General features: G+C 51.0%; 1 protein-coding gene across 1 annotated transcript; it reads right to left on the minus strand.

The window, feature by feature from the left end:
• Positions 1-3084: 3084 nt before the first annotated feature.
• On the minus strand, positions 3085-4203 carry POU3F4 (POU class 3 homeobox 4; the record flags this gene model as incomplete). Its single annotated transcript, XM_082289313.1, has 1 exon — positions 3085-4203. The coding sequence occupies one exon, from the start codon at positions 4201-4203 to the stop codon at positions 3085-3087; it is 1119 nt and encodes a 372-aa protein (XP_082145439.1).
• Positions 4204-18395: the final 14192 nt, after the last annotated feature.

An 18395-nucleotide genomic window follows, 5' to 3' on the forward strand; every position in this document is an offset into this window, starting at 1 on the left:
ATGGTTCAGAAACAATGCATCGCCCACTGTTCACATCCCAAATCCCTCTTGCTCCCAGGTACAGGAGGATTGGTGTGCTGGCAGTGCAGTGGGAAGGCGCCTGTCCACTCGCGTGCTGCTGCTGGTTATTGAAGACGAGAGCTCGCTCCCTGCTCGGGTCGCTTCGCAGGATTCCTAAAGGTAATTTTTTCCCTCCTACACTGCTGGCAGAAGGGTTGGGTATTGTTTTCTCCAAGGTTCAGCTTCAGAAACGGGGAAAAGAAAAAAAATAAAAGGCCGTTTCGCTGGCGATCCCTTGAAGTTTTTGCTGCTTCCCTGCCTCCCCCAGCACCCACCCGGCTGCCGGGGCCGGAGCCTCCCCGTTTCACCCCGTTAGATGTGATTAAGTGTTATTGTTCCTCCCGCACGCCGGGGGGAGCGGGGGGCGGCCCGGGGCGGGGACGGGGCTCGGGGCTCGGCGCTGCGGCCCCCGCGGCCCCTCCGCTCCCGGCGGCCGCGGCCCGGGCAGGGTGGGCGGGGGGACGGGCGGAACAAAAGAAACTTCCCCGGTGCCCCGCTCGCTGCCGCTCGGCGGGGCCGGGACCCCCAGCCGGGGCCGCGGGGCTGCGCGGGGGCAGCGAGGACAGCCCCGGGACGCGCACAAATATTGATACAAACGGAATGCACCGACACGCGGCTCCGGCGATGGACACACGCCCCGCAAAAGCCGCACAGACCTTTTTCCACCCCAAAAAGCGCTTTTTCCACCCCAAAGCCCCGGCAGGTGTCAGCGGCACTGCCGGGATCGGCCCCTCGAGCCCCCCTGGCCGTGCCTGGGGCTGGGGGGGGTCGGAGGAGCCCCCGCACCCCGGCTCGGCCAGCGCACAAACCACGCACCCGCAGTTTTCCATCTATTTTGTTTTTCTTTCGTAAAAATGTTTATTTAAACCTTTTTTTTTTTTAAATTTTTTTTTTCCTTTTACAACAATAAAATATTGCGTCAATATAAACCCCTTGACTAAAACTCGTCGACAACCAAACGTTACAGCCACTCGTGTGTTTCGTTATTATTTTTATCCGACACCCATTTAGGCTTCTTTTTTTTTGTTGTTTCTTTCTGAAACGTTTTTTTTTTTCTCTTTCTTTTTTTTTTTTTAAACATAATGCGGAATTTATTGAAAATAAATAATTGTTGGCAACTGCAATAGGCAATTTTGGATAAAATAGTTGAAAAAAGCAACCTTTAATGAAAATAGCGTTTATTATACATCAGTTACTAAATGAATAAACTAAATGATCTTTCTTTAAATTAATAACTTCCAAAAAACGTTTAATATACAAAACTGTACAGTTATAAAGTTGGCAGAAATAGGCAGGTCCTCAGTGTCGAGTTTTTTTTTCTTTTTTTTTTTCTCTTAGTTTCTTTTTTTTCTTTTTTTTTTTCTTTCTTTCTTTTTTTTTTTTTTTTTAGCGCTTACTGAAAAATACTTGAAAAATATAAATGTCGAAAGGAAAAAATCTGGAGGAGGGCGGGGAGAGGAGGAGGGGGTGCTGTGCGGGAGCTGCGGAGCGGGGATCGGCCCGGCCCTCGGGGGGCCGCGGGTGCAGCCCCGGGAGCGGGGGGAGCCCGGCCCGGCCCTGCCCGGCGGCCCCGGGAGTGCGGGAGCAGCGCGGGGCTCGGGGGTGCACGCACACAGACAGACAGACAGACACACACACACACACGGACCCCTCGCGGGTGGGTGCGTGGCCACCGCACCCCCCGCCCTTAGGGACAACACAGCCACGGGCTGGGAGGGACAGGGGGAAAGGGGGCGGGTACAGCTCAGCACTTCCCTGTGCCCAAAAAACGGCTCCCGGCGTTAGCATTTTAGTGACTTTGTTTTGGTGGTTGGGTTTTTGTTTTTTTTTTTCTCCCTGTTTTGTCGGTGATTATTATGATTATTTTTTTCCTACCTCCCTCCCCCCTAGAAAAGCTTTTCCACAAATCCAGCATCTCCCTGTGACGCGGAAAGAAGCTCAGCGTGAACCAAATGCAGGCGTTTTCTGTCCCCTTCCCTCCCTCCCCACCCCCCCCCCCGACACCTCATTTCTCTTCACTATCGAAACAAAATACAGAGAAACCGATTTCCGAAGCGAAAGCGCAGAAGGATAAAGGTGTTTTACTACAGACCTCTCAGTCTGGCGCTGATCAAAAAGCCCAACTCATCTTCGGAAAGAAAAAGACTGGCAAATGCCACGGGTTTGGTTGTGATGCTTAATTTCGGGTAAATCTCTTAGAAATAATTATTATATATATATATAATTTTTTTTTTCCTTGGGAGAAGAAGGGGGGAGGTCAGGCTTATGACCAGACCGTTCTACGGTGTTGGGAAGTTCTTGAAAAGGAAGAAAAAAGCTGCAACGAATAAGCCTGTTCTTCACATCGGTGCGGGGCTCCGCGGGCGCGGAGGGAGCCCCATCTCCTCGGGGGGGTGAGGAAGGGCCGCGGCCGCCCTGCTCCGGCCCCGCTGGGTGACATTGCCGGTGCGTGGGGAAGGGAGGAACGTTTGGACTGCTCAATTCGATACAAATTAGGTCACAAATATTGTGTACAGTTTGTAGTAAAACACCTCAGACATTTAAAAACGCTATATAAGTCTTTAAAAATGCAAAACTAGTCTATTGTAAAACAGATTCACCTGAAATACAGCTGATATAACCAAGGCGCTGGAAGGTTATTCATAGGCACACATCTGTCTTTCCTTTTCTGTCGGGTTTTTCGTTCTTTTTTTTTTTTTTTTTTGTTCTGTTTTTAAATTTTCTATTTTTTCCGTGGGTTTTCCTTTTTTTTTTTTTCTGTTTTTTTTTTCTTCCTTTTAGTTTGGATTTTGTTTTGTGGTGGGTTTTTTTGTCTTTTTTTTTTCCTTCGTCCTAGCGGAGACCGAAAACAAACCTTGTCTGCGAGTAAACACCGTGTGTGATCAGCGGAAAGGTCGGAGAGAGGAAAAAAAATATTGCCGAGGCGGCGGCGGGCGGGGACCCCTCGCCGCGTCTCCCGAAACCATAAGTTAAAGCCCGGCGGGCAGTCCCGCGGCCGGGCAGTCCCGTGGCCGGAGCCCGCGGTCAGAGGTCGTGGCAGGCCGTGTCCGTTTTCACGCCGTGCGAGTACACGTCGTGCTGCGGCTGCTCGCCCGGCGGGGTCATGCGCTTCTCCTTCTGCCGCCGGTTGCAGAACCAGACCCGCACCACCTCCTTCTCCAGCTGCAGGCTGTCCGCCAGCGAGGAGATCTCCTGGGCGGCCGGCTTGGGGCACTTGAGGAAGTGCGTCTCCAGCACGCCCTTGACACTCACCTCGATGGAGGTCCGCTTCTTCCTCTTCCTCCCCTGCGCCGCGATCTTGTCGATGCTCGTGGGGCTGCCGGTGGAGGAGTCGGCCTCCTCCAGCCACTTGTTCAGCAGCGGCTTCAGCTTGCACATGTTCTTGAAGCTGAGCTGCAGGGCCTCGAAGCGGCAGATGGTGGTCTGCGAGAAGACGTTGCCGTAGAGGGTGCCCAGCGCCAGCCCCACGTCGGCCTGGGTGAAGCCGAGCTTGATGCGGCGCTGCTTGAACTGCTTGGCGAACTGCTCCAGCTCGTCCGAGGTCGGCGTCTCCTCGTCCGAGTGGTCCTGGCAGTGGTGGCCGCCCAGCTCGCCGTGCTCGCCGCCGGCCTCGCCGCGCAGCCCCGGGTGCAAGCCCTGCCCGGCGGCGGCGGCGGGCGGCGGGGTGAGCCCTCCGTGCTCCAGCATACCGCCCACCGCGAACCCGCCCTGCGAGTACACGCTCAGGGGCTGCCCGGCGGCAGCGGCGGCGGCGGCGGCGGGGGGGGCGGCCAGCGAGGCGCTGTGCGCCGGGCTGGCGCCCCAGGCGCTGGGATGGTTGGCGTGGGGCGAGTGGTGGGAGACGTGGGGCGAGCGGTGGTGGATGATGGCGCCCAGCTGCAGGTCCTCGCGGCCCGGCTTCACGTCGGGCTGCTCCAGCGGGCCGCCCGCCAGCGCCGCGGGCCAGGGCGCGCCGTCGCTCAGGCTGGTCACCCAGTGATGCCCCAGCGGGTGCCCATTGCCGGGGACGCCCTGCAGGTACTCGCTCTGCAGCAGCTTCTGCGGGCTGCGGAACGGGCTGCCCTGCTGCATGCCCGCGCCCTCGGCGTGGGCGAGCGCGCCGGCGCCCAGCAGGCCGTAGGGGTTGGAGGCGGCTGTGGCCATGGCCGCGGCAGCCCCACGAGTTATACTGTGCCGCCGCCGCCGCGCCAGCCTTTGACATCCACCGGCACGGCGGCCCGCCGGCGGCCGCGCCAGGACTGGCACCGGCGCTGCCCAATGGGAGCGCGCCGCCGGCCGAGCGGGCCAATGGCCGCGGCGCGGGGGCGGGGCGAGCCCGCGGGGGGCGGGGCCGCGGGGCCGCGCGGGCGCGAGGCAGGAAGTGAATCACTCCGCCGGCACCGGGGGCCGGGCGCGAGGCGGCCCCGCCGCTTAACTCCTTCCGCGCCGGGCGGGGAGCGGAGGGGCCCGAGGGGGGGCACGGCTTAAATGGGGAGCGCCTGGGAACGGGGGGGCGCGGGGGGCACGGCTTAAATGGGGAGCGATTAGCGGCGGGCAGAGGTTAAACGGCGGCGCCCTGGCGGCAGCCCCGCGGGACCACCCCGGCGCTGCCCCCGCCCGCCGGCCCGGGCGCGCTCCGGGTGCGCGGCGCCCGCTCCGCTCCTCCCCCGGTGCGGCTGCCCCGAGCCGCGCGTCCCCGCCTGCCCCGGGCCGTGCGCTGCCGCCGCGCTCGGTCGGGAGGAAAAATCTGAGAAAAGCTCCAAATAATAAAAAACAGCCCCAAAAAGGAGCTTCCCGGCCTCGCCGCCGGTAAATCCCGGTGGATGCTCCTCAAAGTTCGCAGCGCGGGCGCGGTGCGCCGCCGGTGCGCGCCTGGCGGGCGGGCTGCAGGGCAAAACCGGGGGGAAAAGGAGAAAAAGGGGAAAAAGCCGTGAGAAAAGGGAAAAGAAGGGGGAAAAAACGCGTGCGGTCCCCAGGCCCCCCACCCCCCCGCGGGAGGAGCGGGGGGAGCGCGGAGCCCCCCGGCTCGCTCGGGCCCGGCGGGCAGAGCTCCGCACCCGCGAAGCCCCGGCGGGGCGGGGAGAGGCGCAGCCCCGGGACCCCCGACCCTCTCCCGAGTTCCAAAATGACCTTTCCCTGCATCGTTTTGGAGGTAACCGAGCTGCGTAATTATATTTGCACTTCCAGAAGACTGCATCAGAGTCCCCTTATTGGTTTGAAATTCCATTAAATATATTGCAAGAGCTCCTAGGTTAAGCTTGATTTAAATTTGCATACATTTTCATATATTTAGCAGAAATAAAAGAAGGCTTGCAGCTACCAGAAAGTCATTAAGGCATTAGTTTCTCTGAGAAGACAGATCTGAAGAAAATTCAAGAAAATGAGAAAATAGATCTAAATAAGGTGAGCGCTCCTCTGGTTCCTTCGGAGCCGGGTCCCATCGCTTTCCTCATTATAATAATAATAATCACAATAATTTCTCGCCGGGGCAGCGTGTGAGAGGGGTAAAGGCAGGGCTGGGTGGCGAGGAGCAGAGCGGGCTGCCTGGCTGGGGCAAGATCGCGATATATCGGGGACGCTGCGGGTCCCCGGCGGGCGAGCGCTGCGCTGCGCACCCGCGGGGGTGCGGGGAGGGAGGGGGGGACTGGGAAAATAAATTTAAAATAAGGAAAAGTAAATAAAAAATGAAGTTTGCGGGTAGAGGGGTGGCGGTGGGGGGGGGTTCTGGCGGGGGGGTCAGCGGGAGGGTCGGGAGATGGGAATGTCCCTGCTGGAGCCGCGTTCCCGGCGCTGGGCTGTGCGGGCGGTGCGGGGCGCGCAGCTCCGCGGCCGAGCCCGCCCGTGCGCGGGGAGGGCAGGGAAGGAGTTATAGCAGCAGCCTCTTCCTTGTTGGTTTTTTTAGCCTTTCCTTTTTATTTTTTTCCCTTTTCCCTTTTTTTTTTTTTCCTCCCTCCCCCCTTTCCTTTTTTTTTTTTTTTTTTTTTCTTCCCCACTCTCCGCCTTCACAGGCTCCTCGAAATAAACATCACCGGAGCCCGCGGGAAAAAAAAAAAAAAAGAAAAAAAAAAACCCCACACCAACCCCCCCCCCCCCAACAACAACATCAAATCCGCACTGTATAAAAACGTAACTAAATTATTTAAAATTAATTTGCACTTTAGCTTCCGAAACAATTTTTCAAATCCCATTGCCCGTGAAAATAGATGTTCAGATCCGCCGTTTAATTAAGGCAGAGTCTCTGGCAGGGAAATAAAACCCCGAACGTCCCATTTTAATCTTTGCTGCAAATGTAGCTAAGGCAGAGCCCGGCTCTGCTCCTGCCGAGGCGGCTCTCACCTCGCCTATAGCAGAGTATGGTGGATTTTATAGTGTTTTTATCTGCATATAGTTAAATCTTTTTGCTGTTCTAACTAATCTGCTGGAGAGGGTTTCTTTAGCTCTTTCCTGTCAGTCTAACTTCCCAAGTGTAACAGATGCCGCTCTCAAGCGGTCCTTTCTGCTGCTTTTCTTTATTCAGCCTCGCATATTTCTCCCCATGATCTGGGTTTCCATAGAGAGAGGAATAAAAGGGGGACCATGGCCACAAATCCCCTGCCCCATGCAGAATAAAAGAGCCTTATTCAATAGCCGACCCCGTCTGGACATGGGAGAAAAATAAGTACATGCAAAGCTACTGTTGCAAGAATTTGTAACTTATTTTTCATAGACCGAAACCCATTAAAGTTTTTTTTTTTTATTAAAAAAAAAATCGAAAAAAGTTTTTGGGTTCGGACTGTGCGCTCGAGCCCTTTGGCTTTGGGTGCCCCCGCCCCGGAGGGACCCGCCTTTCCTCAGCAAATAACTCGCTTTAATATCTATTTTTTCTGCTAAATCTTTGGCGTGAAAAAGCTCGCACAATAGCTGGAGGCAGCCACCGTCCTGGGGCAGCGAGAAGTCGCTATAGAGAACGCCCCGCTTTGAAGTGCAGGAGCTGGAATTGTGTCGAGTCCCCCTGGCACAGGCGGCACCGGGGCTTGCTGGGATCACCCGGGTGCGTGGCTCGGCCGTCGCCGTCCCCTCGGTGGCAGCGGCGGTGTCACCCACGCGTGGGGCAGGGCTGGCTCTCCCCGCTCCAGCCCCACACATTCCCCTTTAAGAGCTCTGGTCGGGATGCGCTTATGTCCCCCACCGGCTCCATGGGCTGGAGGCTGGGACCTGAACCCAGGAGCGGGAGGGACGCGCTTATTATCGTGACAGAGCTGATTTTATTATATTTAAGAGATTTTTTTTTTTCTCCCCCTCCTCTCATTGTTCATCCGCGGGAGGGGAAGGAGAGACAAAAAAAAAAAAAAGGTCTAAAAGGGGTTCGTTTTGATTGTGTTTAATACAGCATGAAGCTCGGAGCGGTAAGCTGTGCCTCGGTGTCGTGACCTCTATATTGAAAACTTCACCTTCAACACAAGTTCACTTTAGAGACAGGACGAGTTAGATTGCGCTTGGTGGGAACAAGTGCAAATTTAAAAACAGAGTCAATCATAACGGGGGTGGGGGCTGGGAAAGGGCAATTTAACCGTTTCTGGAGCCAGGAGTTAAGGTTTGCATTGTGTACATCCAGGCGCTGGGGCTCCTGCTGAAGCCCAGCCACCCATCAGGGCTGAGAAACCGGCTCCTGGAGCTCCGGAGAGGCTTTGGGAACACCTAACCAGCGTGGGGGAAGCTTAGGAAGCAAAAAGGAATTTACAGAGTATTAGCAGAAATTAGCCAATACCGACACAAGCTCAATTAGTTCCTTTTTTTTTTTTTTTTTTTTTTTTCGGTCTCTGTTGGCTGCTCTTGAACGTGAGTAAATGCTGAGCAGGGAGAGAGGAGGGAGAGAGCCACACTGCCATCTCCGAGCCACAGCCAGGAGATGGACTGACAGATTGCAAATTAAACTAGTCCTAATGTAAGAATGAATGCGCCCCCCCCGCCCCCCCAAATCTCTCCCAGCACCAGCCCGGCAGCAAAGAGCCCGGCACGGAGGGAGCGTGGCTGCGGCTGGGCTGGTCCAGGGAGGGACAATAAAGCCAGTCCCGGGCAGAAAAAATCACAAGGTAAATAGTATTTGTATTCTAACTGCTGCGATTTCCGAAGCGGTTTGGGCGACTCCTTGCTCCTCTGCTCGAATCGCCTCTTATTGTTATTACTATTATTATCATTAATATCTTTTTTTCCACGTTGTTGATGTTTGGAAAATGTACTTGCTGCGGGAAAAAAAAATGTCGTTCATTCGTGCACTACCCCGTCATGTTCAGGTCACTGTTATTTTTGAGCTGGGTCGGTTTTAGCAGGTCTTGTCTCGAACATTTGGTTGATGGAGCAAAAAACCATAAATATTCCGGGAAGTCTCTCCAAAGTGCACATTTTTACTGCGGGACCGGTCTCGCCGTTTATGAAATCCACGAACTGCAAGGTCGGGTTTTGCTGTGTCTAGTGGAGAAGTGTGGATGGGGAGAGGCAGCGGGAGAAGGGGCTGCGGCCCCGCTCCCCTCTCCTGCTCGGGCGGTGCGTGGCAGCTCCTGAGGTCACGGCAGGAGTTAATAGACCCCACAACAATGCCGATCCCTTCCCTTTTACGTAGGCACTTTCCTCACCGTGCCATTCAAACAGGCGTGATGACAAGAACGCGCTGGTTTCATCCCGGACCGAAAACCTGTGGTTTTTTGGTTGTTGGCTGTGTTTTGTTTTTTTTTTTTTTTTTTCCTGTGAAGCTTCTCCCAGCAAACGGGGGGATGCGGTCAGAGATGGGCATCCCCAGCCCCTGGGCGCGGGGGGTCGCACCCAGCTCCTGCCACCCCAGAGGCCATCCCGCCTGTGCTTTAGAAATAATCCAAATACAATTCCCGACCGGACAGATTTCTGCTCAGACATATTTAAAGGAGAATGGGCTGGATTTGAACACGCACTAACTGGCTCGCTAGTTAACCTCTGTTGACTAATGAGACATTGAAGACAAATCCCTCTGTTCCTTGGATGATAAATACCTGCGTTGCTGTTTGGTAGCTTACCGAGCGATTTCCATGTGGGGTTTGTGTTCATGTGTTGTGTTTTCCCTTTTATTTATTTATTTATTATTTATTTAACTATACGCTTTTCCAGCTGTAGCACTCGGCGTGCAAAGCATCCAGCGATGCTCCTGATCTCGCAGAGGGATTGAAACGCCTCCTGCATTTTGAAGCGCCTCGTCATCCCTAGATTTACGTTTATAAATACGTAGATGCTGCTGCTAATTCTTGGTTTTCTGACAGACCTTCGTGTGTTTACAGCTCAGTGGAAAGTTTCCTCCCCGCTTCATTCAGATCGCGCCAACCAAAGCTGTTATAAAAATGAACTTTCAGGCCAGGCTGCGTTGCTAAAAGATGTTTCCTTCGAGAATCGCGCTTGGGCAGTGCAGGATGGTGATGGTGATGGTGAGGCAGGCTGGGTGTCGTTCTGTCACGCGTGGCCGAGACCGCGAGCCCTCCGTGGGCCCCCCCAAATAAACCCCAACAGCCCCTGCAAAAGCTCCATCCGCTCCATCCCCAGCGTGTGCTGTTCCCTGGCACCTCCTGGCAGCTTTTTTTCCCTCCCCCCCGCCCAGCAGACTCCCGGTGAAAGGCTCCGGAGGCTGCAGCATCCCTTCCCCTCCGTGCCCTGCCCGTGGCGGGGGGTCCCGGGGGCTGCGGGGGAAAAGTTCAGGGGGAGGGGGGACGGGCGATAAATCACCGCGGGCCCCGGGGCACGGGGAAGCGCACACGGGAGAGTCACCATCAAAGCGGGGGAGACAGCCCTCGGCTGCGAGAAATAAATGGGAATAAATCAAAGTGGGGGCTGCCCAGGGCAGGGGGTGCCCGGAGCCCGCCCCGCTCCGCCCGGGAGCGCCGGAGCGGAGACGGGGAAAGGCACTCTGCAAACTTTTAATGAAATCACCGGCGGTATCGATTTTTGTGGGGTTTTTTACCGTGCTTCAGACATTGGAAAGTGTCCCTCTGGGGATGGGGGAGGGGGCAGAAGGCAGCGGTGCAACGCGAGCTGTATTGGATATTGAGTTATTTCATATTTTAGAAAATCAACGGCGTCTCTGAGGGTCCTCCAGAGAGGAAAGGACTCCGGGGGGGCTTGAGCCAACTCACAAAGCTGGGCTTTAGCCATGCAGGTATCAGTCTGCAGGCCCTTCGTGGAGCTCTGGGGTCCCGTGTTATGCCCGCGCTCCCTGATGGAGAACCCCGGGAGAGCCGGCTCTCCCCCTCGGACAACGCGTTTTTGAAGTGCCACATCCAAGTATTTCCTATTTGCCTCTTCTCCAAACTGTTTAGAAATTACTAGTAGCGGATAAGTAAATTGCAAGTAAACCTAGTGAATTAGGATGATTCTCTATCAGTTTAATTTATGTTTTATAGTTAGTTTAGCCTTCTGATTTGATTGCCTTAGTAATGTGAATTGCCTACAGCTGCTGATGATACAGCTTTAATTCTGTTTTAAAGGTCATGTAAACATGTGCCTGTAGCATAAGGAATGCAAATTCAATTCCCTTTTAATGCTTCCTCACATTCACTTCACAGCCTTCACCTAGAAAATTAGCAGGATTTAATAGGGAACCGTGTGGCTTTTGTGATTCCATTAAAAGCCCCTCTCCCCCCCAGGCGTGGCTCTCCCGGGCCACCCCGCGCCCGTGACGCGGACACGGAGGCTCTTCCCACGCCCGTTTTGGCGGAAATCGAGGCATTTTCCGCCCTGGGACGGACTCATCCCCTTCACCTGGGAACTTCAGCCGCAGGTAACTATTCCAGGGCTGGAGAACCCGGCGGCAGTGGGGATTACCCCTCAAAGGAGCCAGAGCATCACACAGGTGTACACCTATGCGTAAGGCTGTAGTACAGCCGCGTGTTCCTTACGTCACGGTGAAAGACGATGCTGGGAAAGAGAAAAATGGATAAAGATTTTTGTTTTGGGCCGAGGTGGGTTCTCCGCATCAGCAGGAGGAGAAGCTGTGCCGCGATGCCAAGGTGATAGGTGTAAACGCGAGACGCCTGCGCCTTGAAGACGGGCATTTTCCAATTAATTTTTAAACACAGCCAGCCCTGAGTTCATCAGAGATTGCTTCACCCTACTGCAGGAAAAAAAAAAAAAAAGAAAAAAGAAAAAAAGGAAGAGCAAGGAAAAAAATTATTATACCACTGTCTTCCTTCTGGTTCAAAGGGTTTTAGTGAAGTTGCTGGGAAGTTTCGCCTTTGAACGGGCGGGCTCTAACGAGCGGGGAAGAGCGTCAAAAAAAGCGACTCTGGAGTCGCTTTGAAAAGGGAACGATCTGCCACAGCAAAGCGAGCCAGGGCAAGAGGCGATTCCGCGGCCTCTCTGGCCGCAGGGACCCGGGCGGCTCCGGGCGAGCGGGGCCGGCAGCGCCCGGGGAGCCCGCACCGGGACCGGGGCACCGGGGGACCACCCCGCGCACCCTGCGGCTCCTTCGCTGGGACAGCGGTGTCGCAAGAGGGTCCCCCACACTCCCTTTGGTCACGGGGTGTTTCCCTGCGCTCAGGGGGAGCTCCTGCGTTATCCCAAACACTTCCCGTGTGGGATGCGGGCAGCATCCTCCCCATAGTCTTCATCCTCATCACCTGTGCCTCCCCCCCAACTTCATCCCCATCACCTCTGTCTGCCCCCCAGCATTGCCACCGCTGCCTTCATCGCCATCGCCCCCGCGTCCCTCTATCGTCATCCTCACCACGCCTGCTTGTGTCTTCATCCCCACTCCCCTGCTTCCCCACCCCTGCCTGTGCCAGGGCCCGCTGGGCCACCCCACTCCCCACTGGCTGTGAAATGGTTCAGTTGCCCTCAGGTGCCCCCCGGAGGCCCAAGGAGCCTCGGTGCTGAGGGCGCCTGCCCCCTCTCCTTGCAGTGCCAGCGAGGAGCCCAGCCTGTGCCCGTCTCTCTCCTTGGCAAAAATGAGCGTTTTTTAGCAAAATCTGAATACTTGTAGTAACAGCTCATTGGTGATTCTGCTAATGTTGCACACCTCATTAAATAGCCCCAAACACAAGGAGGTTTAAATGACTTTATTGAATTAAAAATAGCATAGGAAATCACCTATGGTACCTTCATCAAATAATTACTGTAAACTCTATACATACAGCAAGAGATCCCTTTTAACAAATCTGTTCCTAAAACACGGGGGGGTTCTGCTTAATGGCTGAAATAACTTAGAGCAGCACAACTCGCTTGAAACATCGAGCCACACTCGGGCACTTCCTAATATGTTCCTGTGTGTTTCCCTGAGTGTTTTTCTTCCTTATCTTTTTTATATCTGAAGTTCTATTCCCCTCCTCTACTCCATGTATTTGATCATTTTTTCAAGTCCCTTGGCTGAACCAATCTCTTTTCATGCAGAGGATAAAAAGAGAAAAACTTCAAAGTAGGTTCAGGTAATTAACAGCTGAGGGGAATATAATCTAAACCATAGGCCCTGCTTTGCACCCAGGTCTGCTTTCAGAGCCAGCCGGCAAGGGAGTGCCTATTCCCTATAGCATCCAAATCTGCTTCCTCTGAACAGCTTTGCCAGGCCTCCAGTTATCACATCTGCATTTCAAACACCATGTCTCTGGCATTAATTATTAATTAGCCTACAGTCACCCCAGAGGATTTAAGTTCCAGCCTGCACATACTTATTCATTGACCTCTATCTTAGTTTTTGTTGGAAAAAAACCCACTAGAATGCTTAATAATTTCCTTTCTCTCAGACCCTCTGTTCTAGTTTCATGGCAGGGAAACAGTATATTTTGAGATGGAAAATCACAGGGTTGTCTAGAAATTTGTTTAGAGCAAAACGCTATGTCAAGAGTTTGAACAAACCATTTCAAAAGATTTAGAAGGAGTTTTGCTGGAGTATTTTTACCTTTGACAAATGAATTTATGGATTTCCCAGAACTGAGAGATGGTGGAGACAAATGCAAGGCAGTTTGGCTCTGTGTGTAGCAGTGCTCCATGTGCACTTTAAAAATACAAACTGGATTTAATTACTGGCTAGCACATTTAGAGGATCAAACCAAGGCAAACGTTTATGTGAAAGCTCTGGGGTTACCCTGCTATTGACACTGGTAAGGAGGAAAATAAAAATGCTGTTGCAAGGCACAGGAGTGCTTGGGCATTAAATCTGAGCTCTGTCCTCAGGAATATGGAATGGAAGGAGCCTATTTTTGTATCAGTCCCAAGGTAGTCTGGAAGAGGCTCTTTAGCCATTAGGATAAGCACATATCTCGCTGCTGCTCCCTTTGCCATTTTGTGTCTTGAGATTAAGGTTCCAGAAGTAAAAAAATCAGAGTAATCAGGTAGAAACTGAGTTATATGATTCTCTTTTTCTCAAAGCTCCATGAGATCCGAAGTGTTTGTTAGAGTTTGGATGAGCTGTTTCTTGGGTACTGCCTTTTGTTAATGGATTTTAATACTACAATATCCCACCCCTCTGATGAGGCCTCTTTTAATTCCTCATGCAATTATCCCTAGACAAACTTTTTAAAATATTGCCATGGTTTCTCATTTTTATTTGTGGTGGGGCTATCTCAATAATCATTGAAACATGAAATATTGCTCCACTTTGCTTCCTAAGGAAGTGTTTAGTCTGTAATCACGAGGTCAGACTGGTTGACTTCTATGCCAGCCTAGAATTGATTTTCGAAAGCGTTTAATCTACGCCTAAGACTCTTTGAATTCCTATTTAGTGGGGGATACGGAAAAGAGCTCTGAGACACAAACATTCACACTTAAACTGCTGGGCTATCTCGGGAAACAAAAATGCATTTTTCCACAATTGCAGCTAAACCAGTCCTTTCAGAAAATCATAATCCTGTGCTGAAATGAGCACCTGAAAATAGATGTAGGGACCAAAACTGTTGACTTCCATGAGGGATCTCTCTCCTCAACCTCCCCGAGAGGTTTGAGGAGTTGTTTGTTGCTGCTCTCTTATTATTTTCACATTTTATGAGTAGATCTGGGGAGTGTTCAGCATTTAGTAATAACTATTTTTTACTCTGCTTCAAATATTTAGAATATTTCTTATGTGCAATTTAAACAGCAAAATGTGCCTGTATTTCACAAGGAAAAGAGGAACAGGCAATACTTCAAATTTAATTTCCAGGAAGATGGTTCCCATTTATAAAACAACAGATTGTATCTTGATGCTGAAGAAGGAGGTAGATCCAGACTATTTTAATAAGACATCCAGGACCTTTTAATCACTTCTACAGTGATACTAATACCAGTAATAACAGTGATAATGGAAAAAAAAAAAAACCTGGTGTGAAACCAGGGCTGGAATCTGTTCTCTGTAAAGGTCAGAATGTTTCTGAAATTAAAACTTAGTGTTAATGTAGCTCTGTTCCATATGAATATTAAAGAGGAATAGGGACTAAATTTCTTCCACAACAGAGTGAGATGTTTTAGAAAACAACCACATGGCAGCTCGATCTGCAAGGATGGATCTGGGGTGATTTTAGGGGATGGCTGAGGGTGAGGGCAGCTGGGTTGTGCTGGGGCTGGTTTGAGCCCTCTGCTGCTGTCTCCTCCTTCTGCCTTTTGTTTCCATTCGTTGCCATTTATTAACCAGGTCCTTGGGATAGAGGTTCCATGCCCCACGATTGGAAATCTCCTACCAGTGCTGTTAAGCTACATTTCTGTGTGGTTACAGAGCTGGGAGTGAGGGAAGCATGAATGTACAGATACAGTGGGTTTGACATGTTGTGAAATATTTGTACTGTTCGTGTTAGGAGAGATGAATTTCTATAAGAAGCCTATTTTATGCTTCATTTTATATATATTTGCATTTATAGCTTTCTGTTAAAGCTTAAATATTTTACTCTGTTGGTGAGATCTAACCCTTGGCAAGTCTGGAAATGCTTTGACCTCCATTCTTATTACACCCTTCACTTTTTTTTTCATTTAAAATAACACTTGCAATAGTTTTCCAGCCGTGCCTGACATCCACCAAGGACTGAGCTGGAACTGCATTTTGTATTTCGAACGTTTCACATGAGCATGTTTGGAATTCAGATTTGGAGGTTGCAGATCACTTTTTATGTAGAGAAGCCACATGGGTAATTCTGATTTTCAATTACTTGAAGACTGATTATGGTAAAAGACTGTTGATTCCTTGTGTGTTTGAAGTCCATGGGCATCTCTGGATGAAACCCTGGATGCAGTCTGAGGGAGTCTTTGCCACCTGTGCACTTGTAGGTGGGAACAAAGCTCTTGTAGAAGGGGTGGGTGAAGGTGGAGATCTCTGCAGATATTGCTGTGTCAGCAGAAATGGGGTTTTATTAGATTAAGAGGAGAATGTGGGGCTGGGCCTTGAGCTGACATCGCTGGGCAGGGTGGTGCTGAAATCTGGGGAGCAAGGCTGGGTTACAGGAGCAGAGGATGTATGTAGTGTCCCCAAAGGCTGCACGAGTGGTACCAGAATGATTTTGGGTAATGTCTGCAATAATCTAAGCCCCTGTAAATTAGCTCCTTGTTCTCCTCGGTGGTTTTGCCTGGCAATGAACGTGCCCTGGTTGTGCAGTATTGATGTGATGAGGGTGTGAGCAGGGAGGATCAGCGAGGAGCCAGCAGATTCCTGTGCCCAGGAGGTGCCACAGATCCTCAGCTGTGGGACAGCAGTGGGCAGATGGAGACTTTGGCATGGTGAATATCACCTAGGTATTTCTGTACTCAGCCTAAGCCCATCCTGAACTCACTGTTTCCCTGACTACAACCAGACCACGCCTGTCCTCCTGCACTTTCCGTTCAGTTAAGTCAGCCCTAAAACCCCCAAAGTGTAACATCCTCAGAGCCCTTGCTGACCCTGCCTGGTGCCTCATCTTGTGGTGTAACCCCGGCGTGTTTTAGGTCTTCCAAGGCAGGGAAGGGCTCAGGCTGAGCCTGGCAGGTGGCCAACCCACAGCCCCGGCTCTTGGCCACAGCCCCTGCTTGTGGCCACCTGTGGAGGGTTTGTGGGATGGCTCCTGCCAGGCAGCCCCTGGCACAGCCGGGCACATCCTGCTCCTGACCCGCCACCTCCGCCCGGAGCACCCGCTCTGCGCTGGGCACTGGGCTCCTTGGCAGTGCCCCTGTGGAAAGTTTTGAAGAATTTTTAGAGTGCCCCATCCTCTTACTTAGATATTTTCCTTTCTTTCTCCTAATTTATTTTAGTTTCTCTTTCCGCCTCCATGCAAAAATCGCTGGGGCTCCATTTACTGCCCTTGCTGGGAGTTTCAGTGGAATGAGTTAATGGGGCCAGGTTTGGGGTGGATTGTCACAGTCTGGGTGACTTCGATCCGCTGGCAGTCCAGCCTATTTGGTTGCAAATAATGTGCTTTCTACAATCAAACCTTTCATCACCAAAATCATAGAATACTGGAATGGTTTGGGTTGGAAGAGACCTTAAAGATCATCTCATTCCAACCCCCCTGCCGTGGGCAGGCAAAAAAAAATATAAACAGCATATAAAAACCTATTTGTACATGCAATCCAAAGAATAAGGATGATATTTGGGATTTTTTGGCTTTTATTATCATTGTTATTAGTTTTGAAATCATAAACCAGAGTGTATGTGTGTGTCATGTAACTGCTACCACCAAATCACATGTAACACTCCATGGTAATTGTGTTCATAATTATGGAGTTAATTGAATTTCTGCAATAGTCAAAAACAGGCATATAAAAGTCTCTCAAGATTAAATGTTTTAGTTAGGGAAGAACACGCTCCTTTGGAATACTGAATAAAACGAAAGCAGTTCTCATAAGCAAGTGAGCTTAAGACTGATAAATTAACCTCCCCAAATGAACCTTGTCCATAAATGCTGCTCCAAACACGGAAGCCAGGGATTTTTGCAATGCTCTAAGAAGGAAAAGCAGCGTGCCCGAGGTGTTTGTGAGCTGGAGAGCCATGGTAGAGGAGCTGCAGCCTCTGCATCTGCCAGGCTTGTGAGGTATTAGGAGTGCTCTAAAAATGTCCTGCTGCCAAAATAGCCCTGCTATTAACAGGGTAATATTGGAACACCGTGCTAGAAAGTCAGATTTTGCTGTAGTGTTTACAAAGGCACATTAGCTCTTCTTTTTAAAAAATTAATTTTTATTTTTATTTTGTGATCCCGTTGGTGTTTTTGTGCAACTTTGGGCTGACTTAACTCTCTGATTCCACAGAGGAGTCATGAGATATAAAACGACAGAACCTGTGGGTCTGCTATGTTTGTCCTGTATATTGTCAACTGATTTATCTTTGGAGAGAAAAGAATAGGGGCAAGAATTTGATATTAAACCTGGATATCTCACCATGGGCAGAGTCATCCTCCTGAAAATGAGAAAGAATTGATAAAAACATATTGGAGTTTTCTCTTCTCTTCTCTTCTCTTCTCTTCTCTTCTCTTCTCTTCTCTTCTCTTCTCTCTTCTCTTGCATCACTAAGAAATGTAATCACTCCTTTTTTTTTTTCCAGGAAAATAATTTTTTAAGTTTACTTTTTGTGACAACAGACAAACATTTTCGACAATGAAATAATACACACTTGTTAAAAACAGCTCCAAATATCAGCTAGCACAGCAACGACCCAGCCCTGTAGGAAATCCAGCTTTAATACCCCTTTTCCAAAGGATCATGTGTGGAGTTTCATTATTTTCTAGTAAGATTCACAGGAGACTGTTTCTTTTAATATCCTGTTTTTCCTACTGATGAGATTGGCTTGAGCCGGTAAAATATAAAATATTGATAATTAGACCTCAGGTCCCTCATCTTTGGCAGCTGAGAGTTTCCATTCACTGCTCTTTTTGTTAAAAGTTGCCCGCTCCTTTTGACGACTGGGCTTTATTTTAAATATTACTGATGTGATCTGATGGAGTAAAAAAAGATGAAGTCCCCCCAAAGTCCCCCAAAGTGCAGGGGCTTTATTTGTGTGATTTCTGCCTTGGCAGCCCCGCTCCCCTCCCCCAGCAGCGCACTACAAAGCGTGTTGTACAGGGACTCCATTAATCCTACATTTCCTAGATGGTATCTGAGGCACAGTGGGTTTCCACAGAAATTAATTTGTCCTGACAACAGGCCTAAAGATTGGAGTCCAGGGATCACTTGGCAAATTCCCTTTAAACTGAGCACAATAATAAACAGAAAGCTGATAACGACAGTTCTGAAAGACCACACAGAGGCCGGAGCCCGAGCCGAGGCGCTCGGTGCGGATCCGCGGATGCCTCCGATAACGGAGCCGGGAGCTTTAACGCCTGATAGGAAAATGAGCCCCCTGATTTATGCAGGCTTTAATATCCCAGCACTGGGCAGGGCTCACTGCAGCTCCAACGAGCATTTTTAACTCTTTTTGGGAATGAAGACAAAAGTTTGAGGCT

This window comes from Coloeus monedula, assembly GCF_965178545.1.
Source record: "Coloeus monedula genome assembly, chromosome: 12".
NCBI classification, from domain to species: Eukaryota; Metazoa; Chordata; class Aves; order Passeriformes; family Corvidae; genus Coloeus; species Coloeus monedula.